Source organism: Manis pentadactyla, chromosome 3 (assembly GCF_030020395.1).
Source record: "Manis pentadactyla isolate mManPen7 chromosome 3, mManPen7.hap1, whole genome shotgun sequence".
NCBI classification, from domain to species: Eukaryota; Metazoa; Chordata; class Mammalia; order Pholidota; family Manidae; genus Manis; species Manis pentadactyla.
In genome coordinates, this window is record NC_080021.1 from 110,048,213 (window position 1) to 110,068,432 (window position 20,220).

Genomic DNA, 20,220 nt, shown 5'->3' on the forward strand with positions numbered 1-20,220 from the left:
CCAAAAAATAGAGGAGGAGGGGATACTCCCAAACTCATTCTATGAAGCTAACATCACCCTAATACCAAAACCAGGCAAAGAAATTTGGGGATACTTCCAAACTCATTCTATGAAGCTAACATCACCCCAATACCAAAACCCACCAAAAAAGAAAAGTACAGACCAATATCCCTGATGAACATAGATGCAAAAACACTCAACAAAATACTAGCAAACCGAATTCAAAAATACATCAAAAGGATCATACACCATGACCAAGTGGGATTCATTCCAGGGATGCAAGGATGGTACAACATTCGAAAGTCCATCAACATCATCCACCACATCAACAAAAAGAAAGACAAAAACCACATGATCATCTCCATAGACGTTGAAAAAGCATTTGACAAAGTTCAACATCCATTCATGATAAAACCTCTCAGCAAAATGGGAATAGAGGGCAAGTACCTCAACATAATAAAGGCCATCTATGATAAATCACAGCCAACATTATATTGAACAGCGAGAAGCTGAAAGCATTTCCTCTGAGATCGGGAACTAGACAGGGATGCCCACTCTCCCCACTGTAATTTAACATAGTACTGGAGGTCCTAGCCATGGCAATCAGAAAAAACAAAAAAATACAGGGAATCCAGATTGGTAAAGAAGAAGGTAAACTGTCACTATTTGCAGATGACATGATATTGTACATAAAAAAACCCTAAAGACTCCACCCCAAAACTACTAGAACTGATATGGGAATACAGCAAAGTTGCAGGATACAAAACAACACACAGAAATCTGTGGCTTTCCTATATACTAACAATGAACCAACAGAGAGAGAAATCAGGAAAACAACTCCATTCACAATTGCATCAAAAAAAATAAAATACCTAGGAATAAACCTAACCAAAGAAGTGAAAGACTTATACTCTGAAAACTACAAGTCACTCTTAAGAGAAAGTAAAGGGGACACTAACAGATGGAAACTCATCCCATGCTCGTGGCTAGGAAGAATTAATATCATCAAAATGGCCATCCTGCCCAAAGCAATATACAGATTTGATGCAATCCCTATGAAACTACCAGCAACATTCTTCAATGAACTGGAACAAATAATTCAAAAATTCATATGGAAACACCAAAGACTCCGAATAGCCAAAGCAATCCTGAGAAAGAAGAATAAAGTAAGGGGGATCTCACTCCCCAATTTCAAGCTCTACTATAAAGCCGTAGTAATCAAGACAATTTGGTACTGGCACAAGAGCAGAGCCACAGACCAATGGAACAGACTAGAGAATCCAGACATTAACCCAGACATATATGGTCAATTAATATTTGATAAAGGAGCCATGGACATACATGGGGAAATGACAGTCTCTTCAACAGATGGAGCTGGCAAAACTGGACAGCTACATGTAGGAGAATGAAACTGGACCATTGTCTAACCCCATATACAAAAGTAAACTCAAAATGGATCAAAGACCTGAATGTAAGTCATGAAACCATTAAACTCTTGGAAGAAAACATAGGCAAAAACCTCTTAGACATAAACATGAGTGACCTCTTCTTGAACATATCTCCCCGGGCAAGGAAAACAACAGCAAAAATGAACAAGTGGGACTATATTAAGCTGAAAAGCTTCTGTACAGCAAAAGACACCATCAATAGAACAAAAAGGAACCCTACAGTATGGGAGAATATATTTGAAAATGACAGATCCGATAAAGGTTGACGTCCAGAATATATAAAGAGCTCACATGCCTCAAGAAACAAAAAACAAATAACCCAATTACAAAATGGGCAGAGGAACTGAACAGACAGTTCTCCAAAACAGAAATACAGATGGCCAACAGACACATGAAAACATGCTCCACATCACTAATTATCAGAGAAATGGAAATTAAAACTACAATGAGGTATCACCTCACACCATTAAAGATGGCTGCCATCCAAAAGACAAACAACAACAAATGTTGACGAGGCTGTGGAGAAAGAGGAACCCTCCTACACTGCTGGTGGGAATGTAAATTAGTTCAACCATTGTGGAAAGCAGTATGGAGGTACATCAAAATGCTCAAAAGAGACTTACCATTTGACCCAGGAACTCCACTCCTAGGAATTTACCCTAAGAATGCAGCAATCAAGTTTGAGAAAGACCAATGCACCGCTATGTTTATCGCAGCACTATTTACAATAGCCAAGAATTGGAAGCAACCTAAATGTCCATCGATAGATGAATGGATAAAGAAGATGTGGTACATATACACAATGGAATACTACTCAGCCATAAGAAAAGGGCAGATCCTACCATTTGCAGCAACATGGATGGAGCTGGAGGGTACTATGCTCAGTGAAACAAGCCAAGCGGAGAAAGAGAAATACCAAATGATTTCACTCATCTGTGGAATATAACTACAAAGGAAAAACTGAAGGAACAAAACAGCAGCAGAATCACAGAACGCAAAAATGGACTAACAGGTACCAAAGGGAAAGGGACTGGGGAGGATGGGTGGGTAGGGAGGGATAAGGGGGGGAGAAGTAGGGGGGTATTAAGATTAGCATGCATGGGGGATGGGAGAAAGGGGAAGGCTGTACAACACAGAGAAGACAAGTAGTGATTCTACAACATTTCGCTATGCTGATGGACAGTGACTGTAAAGGGGTTTATAGGGGAGACCTGGTATAGGGGAGAGCCTAGTAAACATAATATTCATCATGTAAGTGTAGATTAATGATTACAAAAAAAAAAAAAAAGGCAGTTCCTGTGTGGTGACCTCCAATGAGTTCTACACAAGGGTATAAAGGGCATATAAAAGTGTAGGCAAAGGGCCTGTTTGTGTTTATACAGAGGATCAAAGCCTAATTTGGGTACCCCGAAAATCAACTAAGATACGATATGAAAAAGAACTTCCAATATCAGCACTCTCTGGAAGACTCATGCCAGAAGATGATCATCAAAAAACCCCAACAAAGATCCACGCACTGCTACAGCTGTAGATGCACTCATCCCACCAGTTCCTGGACTTGCCATGGGAATGAAGAAGGAGATATCTAAGCTGGCCTGTGCATACAGTAAAACAACAAATTTGACTGGATCTATACTGTTGGAACTCAACCAAGAATTTGGAGAAGTGCAAATTGTAGCGCTCCAAAATCTTACAACTACAGACTATTTACTGTTAAAAGAACATATGGCATGTGAACAGTCCCCAGGAAAGGGTTGTTTTAATTTGTCTGATTTCTCTCAGACTGTTCAAGTTCAGTTGGACAATATCCACCATATCATAGATAAGTTTTCACAAATGCCTAAGGTGCCTAACTGGTTTTCTTGGTTTCACTGGAGATGGCTGGTAATTACAGGTATGCTTTGGTTATGTAACTATACTCCTATTATGTTAATGTGTGTGCGCAATTTAAGTAGTAGCTTAAAACCTATACATGCTGAAGTACTCTACAAGAAGATATGTCAAAGAAATAATCAATCTTCCCATGTTTTCTTCCGCCTGCTACTTCTGTAGCTTTTCTTCTTCCTTCCTAATTACAACCCTTAAATAGAATTCGTGCCTCATATCAAATTTACCGAGTATCATAATTCTTCCAAGTGGTAAAGATACCTCAAGACAAATGCTGGGCATAGAAGCCACAGGGCATAAATATGCAAAGAAGTAAAAAGCTAACCTTTTCAAACAATAAGGCTTCTCTCTCACTTACCAACTTTACATTTCCCTGTATGGCCCCGGAAGATGACTGGTTAGCCAGAGACGGGTAAGATTCCTCAAGGGAGGAACAACCTAAGACAGGCACATTGCAGGGGGGCCATCAGGTGAGAAATTGGGGATCAACCGAGGTGAGGCTTAGAACCTCACCCCCCCTGTTCTGAGAGAAATCTTCTGCATACGTGGATGTTTTATTGCCCTTGTCTAGCTTGGATTAACACATAGTCTACAGGCACACACCTGATCATCTACATTTGCTCTCTTACAACACTAAACTATGTTTTCTACCTTTATCTTGTATCTACCTACCACTTCAGCATTTTATTAAAAATAATAATAATAAAGGGAGAAATGTGGTATCCACATATCAAGTATAAAAATCAAATGAGTATTCATATTTGAACTGACTGTTTATAGTTCATAATGCATGAGCAAAACCGAAAGTTTCTGTGATGACTGCCCTTGTACTGTTCACCATGTAACTTATTCACTATGTAAGAATTTGTTCTCCATGTAAGAACTTGTTCGTTATGCTTCAGAAGATTGGAGACTGACGAAAATTAGGCTTGGGGTGGATTAATGATTGTGCATTGAGCATTGACTCCCCTATACAGAATTTTATTGTTGTTTACAACCATGTGATCAATAAATATGAGAGATGCCCTCACACACACACACACAAAAAGTACACACTTCCAATTGTAAAATAAATAAGTAACCAGGATGTAATGTATAGCATAAGGAATATAGTCAAAATATGGTAACAAGTTGGTATGGTGATAGCTGGTACCTAGAATTATCATGTATATAAATGTTGAATCACTGTGTTGTACACCTGAAACTAATGTAATACTGTGTGTCAACTACCCTTCAAAAAAAATGATTATCTACAAAAAAACAAAAACAAAAACAAAACAGTACACAAGGACTTATGATGAAAAGCAAAGAAGCAAAGTATCCTATACCCAGAGGCAGTAACTTCTGTTCACAGTTCTTCTGATGGTTACAAGTGCATATTACTAAGTAACATGCTTTTGGTATATTATAACCTGATTTCAACCTCTTTCCCCCACCTCGTGAATAACTCCTGGTCCAAACTACTTGTCCTTGTATTTGCAAGGACAAATGAAATTGCTCTTACTAGGCCTGCCTTCCAGATTCTAGTTTCCCTGCCAGTATCTTCTCCACAAAGCAGCTAGAATGACTTTTATTATCTTACACTTCTTTGCTCAGAATCTTTCAGTGCTTTCCCATCTCACTTAACAGTAAACTCTAAAATCTTTACCTTGGCCAGCAAGGTTCTTTATGGTCTGGTCCTCCACTATGCTGGGTCTCAGTCTTCTGCACTCCCACCCTACTCACTCTTTTGTCAGCCATACTGACCTTTCTGCTGGACTCTGCATACCCCAAAGGGCTCTTGTCCCAAAGCCTTTGTCAGTGCTGTTTCCTGTGCTTGGAATGCTCTTTCTCAAACATACTTGCTTTGCATCCCTGGTCGAATGCTACCTTTTAGAGGGACTATCTGCAGAGTCCTGTTTTAAGTTGCAATTCCTTTTAGTCTCTAACCTCTTACTCTGCTTTATTTTTCTTCATAGCACTTGTTACTATTTACAACTGTTCTTTTACTTTGTATATTCAGATTCTTTCCATTGTGCTTTTCCACCATTCTTCAGGGCAGTTGTCTTTGCCTGAGTGTTTACAGCTTAGTTGTAGGCAAATGGTATTCCAGATCAGTGGGTAGGAAAAGTAAGAGCTCCTATGATGCACATTATCTCTGTTATGTTCCTCTGGGAAGAAATTAGTACCCTAGTAAGAGCAGAGTGTGCAGGGGCTTAGAAGCGCCCTGTTGCTGGACAAATGTGTGCCTGACTGCAAGTCTATTACTTGAGAAGGGGAGAATGTACTTTGGAGGACAATCTGCCATAGCCTTCCACAATCTGTTGATTTTAAAATATGAAAAGGTGTTACATGGATCTTACATAATTCATGATCTGGTAAATGTTGTTCACTGTAGAGACAAGTACTATGCTGTGATCACATTTCTTGTGCCACTCAAAGGAGAATGTTCTCAACATCAAATTCTTTCTTCTGTCACTTACTCTACATTTTAAATTTGGACTACGCCTCTTTTGGTATTGCTTTGTGCTGTTTGTGGAGTTTCTGATTGTCTTTTCTTCATATATATGTGGTTTCCCAAGTTCTCACACATGGAAGTCATGTAACTCGAAACTCAACCTGATTTGAAAATGGGCAGAGCATCTGAATATACATTTTTCAAAAATACTACCTAGTCTATGAACTCTCCCTTTCTCCCTGCTTCTCTCACACAGACTTCACTCTACTCCAGCGTGGGCTGGCTGCACTCTTGGCCTGCTCTATCCCTGTGGGGCCCTGAGGTTTCTGTCCATTGGGCTGGATCCAGTATTCCATGGGTTCCATGGCTTCCCCTTTTTGCTGGAGTACAATCTCAGGAAACTTTCTAGGAAAGAGTAGGAGTCCTTGACCCATAAATTTACCATCAAACATGGTGTGTTCTAGACGCAGAACTCTTTCCCCTCAGAACTGGGAAGGCGTTGTTCCCCGTCTCCCAGAATCTAGTGTTGCTAAGTAATTTGATGTCATTTTGATTTGCCTTACTTTGGAGGTTTCTTATTCCTAAGTTGTAAACATCTTCTATGTAGACTCAGTGTTCATAAATCTTCCCAGGACCTCTTCCATGTATCCTACCTGACTTTGGAAGGCTCTTACAATTGGTCTCAGGTGCTTCTACATCTTAGAAAACTTCATTTTTATTATATATTGTATATTGTTTTCTCTCACTCACTGGAACTCTTTTTAATTGGATTTTGACCTTTTGGGCTGATTTCCTGTACTTATTATCTTTTTTATAGTATTTAAAAACTGTCTTTTTATTCTGCTCTCTGGGAGATTTTCCTGATGGTAACTTTCTACCATTCTACTTCATATACTTCAACACTTATTTTTTTGTTCTGATTCTTTTTTTCATAGCATCTTTTCTTTTGTCCTTTATGAATTCAGTATTTTCTTGACTCTAGATGCTAGAAGGCTGGTATAATGAATTAATTCTAGAAGGCTGGTATAACAATACCTAAAGAAATCCACTAACAAAACACCACAATTCTCTAATGTTCTTACGTATGTAATGCAAGAACCCTAAATAAATTATTAACAAATCAAACCCAGCTAGTTATTAAAATAATAATATTATAAGACCAAGTTTATCTTGGAAACACAAAGAAGGAACCACAATAATACAGTCAGCTCATTAGGTCATATAAGAAATGTATTATGACCACATCAAGTGATGTTAAAAAAACATTGTTAAAATTTCACCTCTATTCCTGAACACAACTGTTAATAAATTAGATTTGGAAAAATTAAATTGAAGAAAATTTCCCTAGCAGTGTAATTTCTCTCCCATATCAATGACTAATATTAAAATTAATGTTGGCAGTGCCTCGTTTCCCGGGCCGCCTTCACCGCAAGTAACAGATTGTGTATCAATGATACCTTAACAAAAAAAAATAAAAAAATTAATGTCAAATACTAGATTTTCTTATTAAAATGTTGAGCAAAAAATCTACCCTAATCACTATTACTGTAATATAACATTTCTCTGGACTTGCTGGCTAATGCAATCAAATAAGCTAACAAAATAAGACAAAGAAAATGGAAAAGTGTTATTTTTGGAAGACAGGACTGTCTAAAAATTCTAATGAATGAACACAAACTCTATTTGAAATAAGACCAATAGAGGCAAGTTACAAAAATCATCTACAGTATTTTTCACTTATTGGATGGGCAATGATAAACAAATAATGAGGTTCAGTGTTTATGAGATCATGAGGAAATGGCCTTTCTCACATACTACCAGTGGCAAGGTATGTTATTATAGTCCCTCTGGAGGCCAGTTTTAGAGCCATCAAAGGTTCTAAAAACATCCATATTTTTGAACCAAGCAGTTCTACTTACAGGAATACAAGCAAAGAAAACAGATGTATGTGCAAACATAAATGAAAAATGAAAATACATTCTCAGTAAGGCAACAAACAAGGAAGAAATTTGAATGACAATCAGGATGCTCCTTAGTTACAGTGAGACAGCGTGGATTATTCTTTAAGCATTTAGAAAAATGATGTGGATCTTATTCATTAGCACGGAAAGTAGTCCATGTTTCATAACAAAGTGAAAAGGGCAGGATACAGATTAATACTGTTAAAACTTTGTATAGTCATATGCCCACATAGTAAGACTAAAGTCTAGAGTGGTATGTAACCAAATGTTTATATAAATCATTTTAAATTAGGGTTTAGAAATAATTTTTTACTTGAGTGTAATTTTTTTAAAGTTTCCCTATGAATGTAGTTTTACCAAAAAGGTCTAAAGGTAAAAGCCTGTAAACACATTTTAAAGTGTCATTCATACATACAGCAATAAAATAGCATTAAGTAGTAATAAGAACACATTAGTTGAAGAATCAAAACATCTGGTGTTGTCCCAACTCCACTAATATTTGTGTCGTCTTGAACAAATGTCTTAGCAGTTGACTCCAACTATAAAATGGGGATAAATAATGGTTGCCTATCTACATTACAATGCTGTTGTGTGGACCAAGTAGAATAACATGTATTTAAGCGTCTTGAAAAATGTAAAATACTATGAAAAGGAGTGACAGAATAATCAATCCTATCACTTAAAGCAGTTAAAAATGTTGGTTTGATTTCTTAAATGATTTTTACAATGTTATTCTTATCTAGTGAATATATAATTTATAATCCTGTCCTATGTGTGTGATTTTGGTCAATGTTGAGACACAAATGCTGACATGAACACAAATCTATAAACCTCTGGCCAAGAATCCATATAATACATAGCAAATCTCCAACCAGGCCAATGGACAGATTAAGTAATTCTACAGTTTTCTCTAATGGACAGTAAAAGGTCCTACTACCTTAAAATAACACTCTGCCTTCTTTTTTCACATATTCAAGTTGCCTGAAATTCTTCCACTCCTCATTCATATGTTTGGGATAAGAACCCGAAGGCTCCTGTTTAAAATACAAGTGTGTGTGTATGTGTGTGTGCATGCATGTGCACGTGAGAGGTTTGGTAACACGTTCAGTTGTCATCTATTAATATCTGAAAATCGGTTATTAGATTATCCAGTGACTCATCTAGCAAGAAGAATGGGTTAAAAGACCCATTCCTTTCTAAAGCTTGAATGTCTGTAAAGGTCAGGAGGCTGATGTGAGAGCAGAAGGGAGGGAGTGGAGTGTGAGATCAGGCTCAGGCCAAGAGGACTGCCATCACAGGGCACCTGAGGAGGACTGAAGGGCAGATGAAGAGGAGTCCTTGTCATCTCTACACCTTGTGTAGGACCAGGGGACCCTGAAAGCAATAGCACCAATATATTTGACAAAATAACTGCTGTATATCCATCCAGTTTACTGATAAAACCATAAGGTTTATTTTCTATTGAATAACCCACTTAAAAAATTATTTTGAAATAATTGCCATAACAACATAAAAACTCCCCCCACTAGGAATCTCCCCTATCCTCTCTAGTTGTAGCTATATAACTCCAACTGGGAATTTTTTTTATTGGCTGCCTTCGTTTTCACTCACCAATGAGGATCCTTACCTAGCTATACACCTCTTCTTACCTCTCTGCTGTGGCTGTAAGCTAATTTTGAGTCTGTAAATTTCTCCACCTGTCTTGTTTTGTTGCCTACCTGGGCCTTTTCCAAGAAGGCAGAAAGTCTCCAGTTGGTCTTTTATCACACCCAGAATGCAGGAGATTAGTGCTCAGGAGAAAGGCAGAATCAGTTTACATCCTTTCAGGCAAGAGTGATATTACTTCACTAGCCAGAAATCTAAGGCTCCCTGACCTGACCTTAATTTAGGAAATCTGCAGTTAATAATCACATTAGAGTTGCTTTTACATGCCAGACAGTTTTTGTTTCCTCTGCTGTTTTTACAACTTGAGTGTCCTCTGTGGTTACTAAAATTGTTTGCTGAAGGGCTCATATTAACATTTAAAACACTTAGTCTATAATAAAGTATATCAGAGTTAAAATATACTTTGCATTAATTTTTTACAAAGCTAATACCATGCTTGTATTTATCCAGAATAGACTTCAGCAATTTAACTTGTTAATTATGACAATACACTGAAAACACCTTTCTTAAGTAAAGAATAAAATGGGTTTTTCGCTGTAATCTGTCAACCCAAATAAAGAACATACAAATCCCACCTTAGGCACGTTCTGGCCCCTTCCCCCGAAGAGGTCAGTTGTTCCTTGAAGGAAAGGGAACTAAGCCTTAGGCTGCAACTTTAGCAAAGAAAACAGGTCAAAGCACAGATGTGCAGAGCTGCAGGGGGACTGGTCAGGATGCAGAGGTTCTGATGACAGCAAACTGAACTTGGTTTCATTGTCATAATCAAATAGTTACTGAAAACAAATCTAATTAACGCCATAAGCCAAGAAGAAGTATAAGTGACCCTCTGAAGTGCGGTTAACGTTCACTTCCCATTCTACTAAAGGAGCTGTAGCAGCTCAACACCCTTCAACTGCTTCAATGTAATCTACTGTGTCCACTAATGTGAGTTTTATCTTCAGACACCAGTCCTCCTTTAGAGGGAGACAGTGATTTACTGTGTGTGTGTATATGTATATAGTTACTGAAAATGAAAATACGTTGTGTACATATGTGTGTGTATACATACATACATACGTACGTACACACACATACTGACATAGAAGGAAAGTTACAATGTTGTTTGGTGCCAAAAAGGTTTAGGTTTACTAAATATTTATTTCCTAAGTACTTTTGGTATTATGAAAATAGAACTAATACTTGGAGGTGAAAAAAAGTCTTCAAGTCATGTTTGCTACTTCCATGATAAAAGTAAAAAATATTACAGAGCTGGAAGCAGTTTCCCTTTGGGATGTCTAGAAGAAAAAAAATGGAAACATATGGGATGAATTTGCAAAAAGTTTGAAAAGATGTCTTGCCTATGCCAAGGCTGAACTAAGACTGTTCTTGTAAATTATGCAGAGATTTTCTAGACCTTTGACACTAACCAGCCAATTCCAGTCTCTGTTGCTTACATCCTGTATATTTTTAGCATTTAAACTTTCACCTTTCTTCTCTTCAAAATACAGATAAAATATTTAACCAGATTTTAATGACAACAAATTTATTTAAAATATTGCTCTACTCAATTTCTTACCTGCTTTTGGCTTTATTAAGTGTAAGGTCTCATAGAAATATTATTAAAAGTTAAAAGCAGTGCTGTTTATAAAGGAAACACTAAATTAGTGAATGATTCTTACTAAAACAAAAAATCTTGGGTCCTTTTAAGCCAATGTTTGTTTTATAACTTACAAAAAATTATTTTAGTAAATATGAGCAAGATAACCATTATATTAAAAATAGTTGTACAATTAGAGGGTCATAGTACTTAAGAGATCAATAACCATGGACTATCTTTAATTTGGTCAGATATTTCCTGATTAAGTCACTATTTACTTATCTTTTACAAACAACCTTAAAACAAGAAAATAAAATGCACATCCCAGTGACATTCTTAGCAGATGGAAAGGTATTCTGGTTCTCCAGGCACCTAAGATACTTGGTCTCATGAAACAGAGTAAAAAAACTATATTGTAAGATACAAGAGCTATTTTTCCACATGATCATACTTTAACTCTGAAGCCAAAATAATGCAAAATATCTTATAAAAACTCAAATAAGTACTCTTTCAATGTGATTTTAAAAAGACCTATGTGGTAGTAAAAACATTCATATATGTAATTTAAAACCCTCAAAGCTGCTCCTATACCCAACAAGAAAAAGAAAAAAAAACTGGCAGTAATATGTTTTGTAAATTTGTTTCTAAAATTAAAAGTGGAAGTTTACTACAAAAAATAACTTATAGCATTTCTGTGACAAACTTTTTTCTTTCTTTCTGGTAATTTGTTTATTCATCATTTTGCAGGGTTTTTAAAATTGTTCCTATTTCTCTCAATTTCAAGTAAATATTTACTGAGTATTTTGTACATGTTAGATGCTGTGGTAAGTGCTTTTTTAAGACTCTCTGTCTTAAATTTCCTGAATAAAAGTACCAAAAGTGTTAAATCTAAACCTCTCTAGGTAAATACTTTGTCTTTTAAATGGTAGGTATAGTCATTCATTCATATATTTATTTACATACATAAATATATATAAAAATATATTCACATATATAAATATATATAATTTTTTTTTTGTTAAACAACTTGTCAGAATAGATGGTAGGTATCATCCTTGAAATAAAAACACAAACATTGAAGGTGCATTTGTTCATTTAATTAATGTAAACCACCTGTCTAAATACCTATTGCAATCTATATTTCCATGTTAAAAAGATTCAGCTGAAATATAACTTCTCTAATTCTGATCAGTCTGAGAATTATTTTTTCCACTGCTAACGGGGTCACTCTAAACACAAAAACTAGCATTGTTTTTCTGATTAGGTTACAGTAGCTTAAGTCTCTAAACACTAGAATTCCTCACACAGCTGTTAATTGTGGACCAGGGGACTGGCTGACATCTGCTTCTTGGTTATTTCGTTAATGGTTCACTTCCAGGTCCTAAAAGGATTGTAGCCTTTCTCCAAAGATAATGTCGATGCATCTACGTCTGCCTTCTACATAGTTGGCTTGTTCTGGGTTGTCACTCTCCATACAATGCAAATCTCAGTGAACTCACATCTGTCACCGATCGACCCAATTCATGGGCAATCTTTTCCCATCGACCTGGGGTCCCTCCTGGGAACTTAACCATACTTCTTGTCAGCTGGCTGAGGTCCTCTTCTGTCCATTCAGGTGACTGCAAAACATTACAGAAAAAAAAGATAATTTAGGGAATGTTTGCCAAAACATCTAGTAAGTCTATACAACTAGCTATTGCAATATGATTCTGGAAAAGCAATGTTTACATGTATCCAACAGTTTAGATAAAGGTTTGAGTTCCCTATTTAACATTAGAATGCAAAGCTCCAGCAGCCTTTTAAATGTTCCTATGTATACCAAATAATAAAACAAATATTGTGAGGCCAGGCTTGTGAAGACATTTGAAAAAAAAAAAAAGACCATTCAATTTTGCACTGAAGTGAGAAGCCATCCTCAAAGCCTGTGGGATGCATAGTGTGAGCTGGCTGCTCACATGCCTCACATAAAGTTACTATAAAGGGTCTTGAAATTTTAAGAACAACTAGAGAAAGCAAAAAACCTTTAAGTATAATGAAAATGTGAACAAGAAAATGTACTGGTTTAGAATAAAAATGAGACAGACATATTTTGTTCATCAGGTAGAATTAGGTAACTAATTCTAAAAATCATGTATTTTTTAAGTTTAATCTGATAAAATTCTAGCACTTTATAAAAATTGGGAACAATTAAAATTAGAAATTGCTGCAACCAAGAGTTAAACTATCAAATCCATGCAAAGCAACATTTCATTTTTGAGAAGGTAAACAACTTTTCAAAATTGATCAAATGATTACACTGAATAATAAAATACCTTAAAGATTACAAAATCTCTATTGCAAAAGCAAAATTGTCTGCATTTTATTCAGCACTACCACTTAATCAAACCCAAAGCTGAGCAATGCAAAAGAAACTTAATCAAATAACAAATAACCATGTTACAATAATTATACGTTACATTTTAGCATTACACTATTTTCTATCAGAGTATTAAACAATAGTCTAGGAGTCAGCAGAGATGGAGGAAGCCCACCTTATTTTCCTTTAATTAAAAAGAAGAAAAAAGAAAAAGAGACAAATACATTTGAGACAAATACCTTTTCTAATCACCATTTCCGATAATGAACAGGCATACATCAGGCCGTTTGCATTACGGAACCATCAGCACAGAACAACAGTCAGAGGTGAGTGACCCCAGGGACTATCTCCACAGCTACAGCAAAGCTTCTCCCTGACACTAATCCTCCCTGTCATTCTCCCACTGTGCTCTAACCACACTGACATCCGCTTGCTTCACTGCAAGCTTAACGGGGCCCTTCCTGACTTTTTACTGTCTCCCGCAATCAATGGTTCGAGCGTGCTCTTTTCACCATGTCCAAATGGCAGCTTCACTCATAATCAAAGTGCACTGCCCCTGTAAAAGGGCTTTCCGAAAGGCTCTCCTATTTGCATTCATTTGCAAAGCAAACTACTTTTATTCACTTTGTTCTGCTATCAAGAATGTTCCCTGAAGCAGATAAATTGGCATAAATACAACCTGCCACTTAGGAGTCAGTAAATAATAGCCAATAGTAGGATTTTATCAATCATTCTATTTTGTATCCACTAAAAGCTGAAAGCCCCAAACATATTCATCAGTACAACCCATACAATACACACATAAATTCACTTCTGTGAAAAGGTAGCCTATGTGGGGTATGGTCAGATTTTCTTTGATGTTTAATGAATATCAGATAATTAAAAAATTTACACTGAAGGATTTTCTTTCTTTTTGCTTATTTTTACTTTATTTAGGAGGAAAAGTATTCAAATATTATTTAGATGGATGTTCAAGGAAGTATTTGTATTGCTATAAAGCTGAAATTTTAATAACTACACCAGTTGGCTTCAGAAATGCAAGTCTTAGTATGATGTGCTTTAAGTTGACACTGGCCCAGAGATACAGTCTTCAAAATATATAGTATATCAATATAATTTCACACTAAGTCAAATCATCTTATTTCTGTATTAGTTATACAGATTTTTGGAGCAAACAAAATTGTCTAAAATGTCAATAACAAGCCACTGTTTCACACAGTAACTAATTCTTTAATTCCCTTTTATAATAGATTGGTTTTCCAAGTATGCTGCATGTATGAGAAATGAACATTAAAAGTCAATCTCACTTTAATTCCTTGTTAATAAAACGAGTCTAAAAGTACAGTGCCACATTTTGTCTGGGAACAAAAAATTTTAAATAAAATATTTGGACTGATACTTGAAACTCTACTGACAATATTTTCCCTTAGTTTTAGTTATTTCATGGCCGTGACTTTTATTATTAAAAAAAAAGCTAGATCAATAATAACTAGGGTCATAATCTGAAATCTTTGAGATTCCTTTCAGCAATTCATTCTTTTCTCTCCTACTGCTGTAAGCACTTTGGTGAATGTGTAATTCCTCAGCAATAGTTAGTTGCGCCTTTAGAAGCAACAGAGCCTCCTGTGATCCAGCGACCAGAGCAGCCATGAGGGCGGCCAGGGTGTGAATGTATTCTCCCTGTTCTACTCCAGGGCTGACTGTAGCTGTGAAAGTCAAATGAATGCATAAGCAGACTGCTTTGCCACTTAAAACCATGTGTGTCCAATATTACTGAGACTCTGGGCCAAAATTCATCTCTCCAGTAAAGTAATGGGAGATGCCACATGGTGTGGGGACAGCTGCTGTCACTACATAAGCATTCCCAATTTTGCATCAGAAAAGCCCCACTCTGGGAATAAATCTCCATACTGACTACAAAACAAAAAGTAAGTTTTCAAGTTACTCAATATTTTTATGTAATGACCCAAAAATTTATCTACTGAAGTAAGAGTAGATATGAAAATTTTAATTGTATTCCCAAATAATGTCCCTGTAGGGTAGATTTTTGTCATAAAACCAGCTATGTTCAAAGATTTGGTGCCTTTGAAGCCTTACTGTTCTTGGGGGACTGGAGTGGGAGACTGTAGGGAAAGCACACTGTACTTTTTAAAGTAACTGATATACACATTTCCCTTCACAGCTTTAGACCATAAAATGTTAATTACAAAATATCATGTAATTTATTTGGTAATGACAACTTATGGAAAATTAAAAGAAAAAATTTAAATATACTTATTGTATCTTCATTCTGCAATAACAGAAGGTCCATTTTCTATCAAATGAATAGACATTGAAACTCCCTGATGAACAATATTTATATTGAAATGGGCTATTAATGATCATTATTTATATGATTACCTAAGTTACACATTTGGATATCAACAGTTTTTAATAGATTCAGTTGAAGTCCTAAGTTCTCAGAAATTTTATCAAAGAAATAATATCCCCACATAGCATCACCCAGTTAAAATATCAGATGAATAGCTAATAATGTGGATAAACTAATAATCTAATAGGTTACCCTCTAATTCTATGTTCTATACTGACTGTGGTTTAGAATGTGCATTTGGCTTTCAGCTATACAATTTTACTTTCCAGTTTAAAAGCTGAGCAGTTAAGTGCCTTGACTATATATATATATATATATATATATATATATATATATATATATATATATATATATGTGGATAAGCTATCTGTAAAAACAAAACAAAACAAAATTAAGAACAAACCACCTCAAGTGTCTGTTCACTTTTAGGGAGAGAAACTCTCCTTTGAAGAAAGGCTTGTACCTCATCCCCAACTATAGTTCCAATGTTGTGACTCTTCAGCAGCAACCTCCACTTCATGCTGTGCTCAAAAAGGCCCCTGCGTCTGTGGGTTAGCTACTTTGGCAGAAAGAGAGGCCTTCTCTGCACCAGTCATCCTAAAGTGTGGTCTATGGGCTGGCGCCAACCAGCAATTCATCACCCATTTATGGCGAACTAAAGCTCAGAAACTTAGAGTAATGGTTAGAAATTCACAATAATTTCATACTGCTGCAACCACCAAGTAGGTGAACAGTGAACTCTTCTTCTAAAAAGAAGATAAACCATTTGGGGTGTTGTCAAACTAGAATGGTGGGTCACGTGAAGTGAATGCAAGCTACATTCTTGTGAGGCACAACAGGACTAAGACTGATTAGCATAAATGAAAAAATTTTAAACCTGGTCCTTTACTACAGATAGTTGGAGAAACACTACTCAAGATGATGCATATAGTTCAAATTCATTTTTACCTCATTTTGGGGGGGCAACAGTACATCAATCCCCCTTGAGAAACTGACACAAAGATGTCTGTGTTCATTCAAAAAAATATTTTCAAGAACATTTTATGACACTGAGTGTTGTGGTGACTTGGTACACAGTAGAAGAAAACTACAGGAAGACTACTCCAGACTTTGGAAATAGCAAACTGCAAAGGCTTAGAGGAGGGAGCCTGTCTGACATTTGAAGCACAGCTAGATGATGAGGGTGACTGGAACAAAGCAAGCAAAGGGGGCAGGGGGAGGAATAGAGGCCAGAGAGGTAAGGAGGTGAAATCACATACAGGCTGAGGTCAATGCAAGGACTCTGGTTCATTTACGCCCCATGATACATAAAGCTATTGGAGGATTTTTTTTTAATTAAGGTATTAATATATATTCTTATGAAGGTTTCACATGAAAATGTGGTTACTACATTCACCCATATTATCGAGTCCCCCCCTATACCCCATGGCAGTCACTGTCCATCAGTGTAGTAAGATGCCACAGAGTCACTACTTGTCTTCTCTTGTGCTACACTGTCTTCCCCATGATTGACCCCACACCATGTGTTCTAATCATAATAACCCTCAATCCCCTTCTTTCTCCCTTCCTACCCACCCTCCCCCACCCCTCCCCTTTGGTAACCACTAGTCCCTTCTTGGACTCTGTGAGTCTGCCACTGTTTTGTTCCTTCAGTTTTGCTTCATTGTTATACTCCACAAATGAGGGAGATCATTTGGTATTTTTTCTCCACCTGGCTTATTTCACTGAGCATAATACCCTCTAGCTCCATCCGTGTTGTTGCAAATGGTAGGATTTGTTTTCTTCTTATGGCTGAATAATATTCCATTGTGTATATGTACCACATCTTCTTTATCCATTCATCTACTGATGGACACTCAGGTTGCTTCCATTTCTTGGCTATTGTAAATAGTGCTGTGATAAACATAGGGGTGCATCTGTCTTTTTCAAACTGGGATGCTGCATTCTTAGGGTAAATTCCTAGAAGTGGGATTCCTGGGTCAAATGGTGTATCTATTTTGAGCTTTTTGAGGAACCTCCATACTGCTTTCCACAATGGCTGAACTAATTTACATTCCCACCAGCAGTGTAGGAGGGTTCCCCTTTCTCCACAACCTTGCCAACACTTGTTGTTGTTTGTCTTTTGGATGGTGGTGATCCTTACTGGTGTGAGGTGATATCTCATTGTGGTTTTAATTTGCATTTCTCTGATGACTAGAGATGTGGAGCATCTTTTCATGTGTCTGTTGGCCATCTGAATTTCTTTTTTTGGAGAACTGTCTGTTCAGTTCCTCTGCCCATTTTTTAATTGGATTATTTGTTTTTTGTTTGTAGGTGGGTGACCTCTTTATATATTTTGGATGTCAAGCCTTTATCGGATCTGTCATTTACAAATATATTCTCCCATACTGTAGGGTACCTTTTTGTTCTATTGATGGTGTCTTTTGCTGTACAGAAGCTTTTCAGCTTAATATAGTCCCACTTGTTCATTTTGGCTTTTGTTTTCCTTGCCCGGGGAGATATGTTCAAGAAGAAGTCACTCATGTTTATGTCCATGAGATTTTTGCCTATGTTTTTTTCTAAGAGTTTTATGGTTTCATGACTTACATTCAGGTCTTTGATCCATTTCGAATTTACTTTTGTGTATGGGGTTAGACAGTGATCCAGTTTCATTCTCTTACATGTAGCTGTCCAGTTTTGCCAGCACCATCTGTTGAAGAGGCTGTCATTTCGCCATTGTATGTCCATGGCTCCTTTATCGTGTATTAATTGACCATATATGTTTGAGTTAATGTCTGGAGACTCTATTCTGTTCCACTGGTCTGTGGCTCTGTTCTTGTGCCAGTACCAAATGGTCTTGATTACTGTGGCTTTGTAGTAGAGCTTGAAGTTGGGGAGCGAGATCTCCCCCACTTTATTCTTCCTTTTCAGGATTGCTTTGGCTATTCGGGGTCTTTGGTGTTTCCATATGAAATTTAGAACTATTTGTTCCAGTTAGTTAAAGATGCTGTTGGTAATTTGATAGGGATTGCATTAAATCTGTAGATTGCTTTGGGCAGGATGGCCATTTTGACGATACTAATTCTTCCTAGCCAAGAGCATGGGATGAGTTTCCATTTGTTAGTGTCCTCTTTAATTTCTCTTAAGAATGTCTTGTCGTTTTCGGGGTATAGGTCTTTCACTTTCTTGGTTAGGTCTTTCACTTTCTTGGTTAGGTTTATTCCTAGGTATTTTATTCTTTTTGATGCAATTGTGAATGGAATTGTTTTCCTGGTTTCTCTTTCTATTAGTTCATTGTTAGTGTATAGGAGAAAAGTAGGCTTACTTTTTATTGAGATCTAAATAGCATACCATAAATCCACCTATTTTAAAGTATATAATTCAATGTTTTTTAGTATATTCAAAGAGCTGTGCAACCACCACAACCAATTTTAGAATATTTTCATCATCCCCCAAAGAAAGTTGCTACTAGTCACCCTCCATTTGCCCCAGTCCTCTCAGACATAGACAGCCACTACTCTACATTTTGTCTTAAATGCCCTATTCTTGGCATTTCATATAAATGGAATCATATAATATGTGGTCTTTTATGATTGGATTCTTTTGCTTTGCATAATGTTTTCAAGGTTCCTGTTGCAGCATGTATCAGTACTTCATTCCTTTTTATTCCCAAATAATACTCCATTGTGTGGTAATACTACATTTTGTTTATCTAGTCATCATTTGATGGACATTTGGTTGTTTCCACTTCTTGACTTTTATGAGTAATACTGCTATAAACAAATTTTTGTGTAGACATGTTTCATTTCCTTTGGGTATATGCCTAAAATGGAATTGCTGAGTCATATGGTAACTATGCTTATCTTTTTGAGAAAATGTCAGACTTCTTTCCAAAGCAGTTGCATCATTTTACATTCCCACCAGCAGTGCTTGAGAATTCTAATTTCTCTATATCCTTACTAACAGTTTTTATTATCTTTTTTATTATGGCCATCCTAATGGGTATGAAGTGTTATCTCATTGTGGTTTTGACTTGCATTTTGCTGATGCAAAATATATATTCTAGATACATATCTGATAACGGTTTGCTATCCAGAGTACACAAAGAACTCTTATTACTCAGCAATAAAAGGGGAAATAACCCAATTAAAAACTGGGCAAAAATATGGCCCATAAGCATATGAAAAGATGTTCATCATTAGCTATCAGGGAAATGTAAATCAAAACCACCATGAACCTGAATCTTGGGTTCAGGACAGGGTAAATAAGATTTGTGAAATAAGGCTTATAGTTCAGGGATTAGATCATACTAGGCTTTGAAGGCCTTCTTACAGATGCTTACTACACATCTGGCACTAAGTGTTTCACATGTAGTAAATAATTTAATCCTCACAACAATCTATGAGATAGTATTACCCATGTTACAGAGAGCATTGAAAGGTTATATAACTTGTCCAAGACCTCACAAATTTGATCCACTATCAAAAACCCAATGTTATCCCATTTTCCATAGGAAAAAAATCCACATTCCTATGCATGA

General features: G+C 36.5%; 1 protein-coding gene across 1 annotated transcript in view; it reads right to left on the minus strand.

The window, feature by feature from the left end:
- The window catches only part of DNAJC1 (DnaJ heat shock protein family (Hsp40) member C1), a 245,794-nt gene that overhangs the window by 21,019 nt on the left and 204,555 nt on the right, over window positions 1–20,220 (minus strand). Inside the window, exon 9 of the mRNA XM_036880914.2 lies at window positions 12,474–12,593. Within this exon, the coding sequence (XP_036736809.2) occupies window positions 12,474–12,593 (120 nt within the window). The remainder of the gene's footprint in view (window positions 1–12,473; window positions 12,594–20,220) is intronic.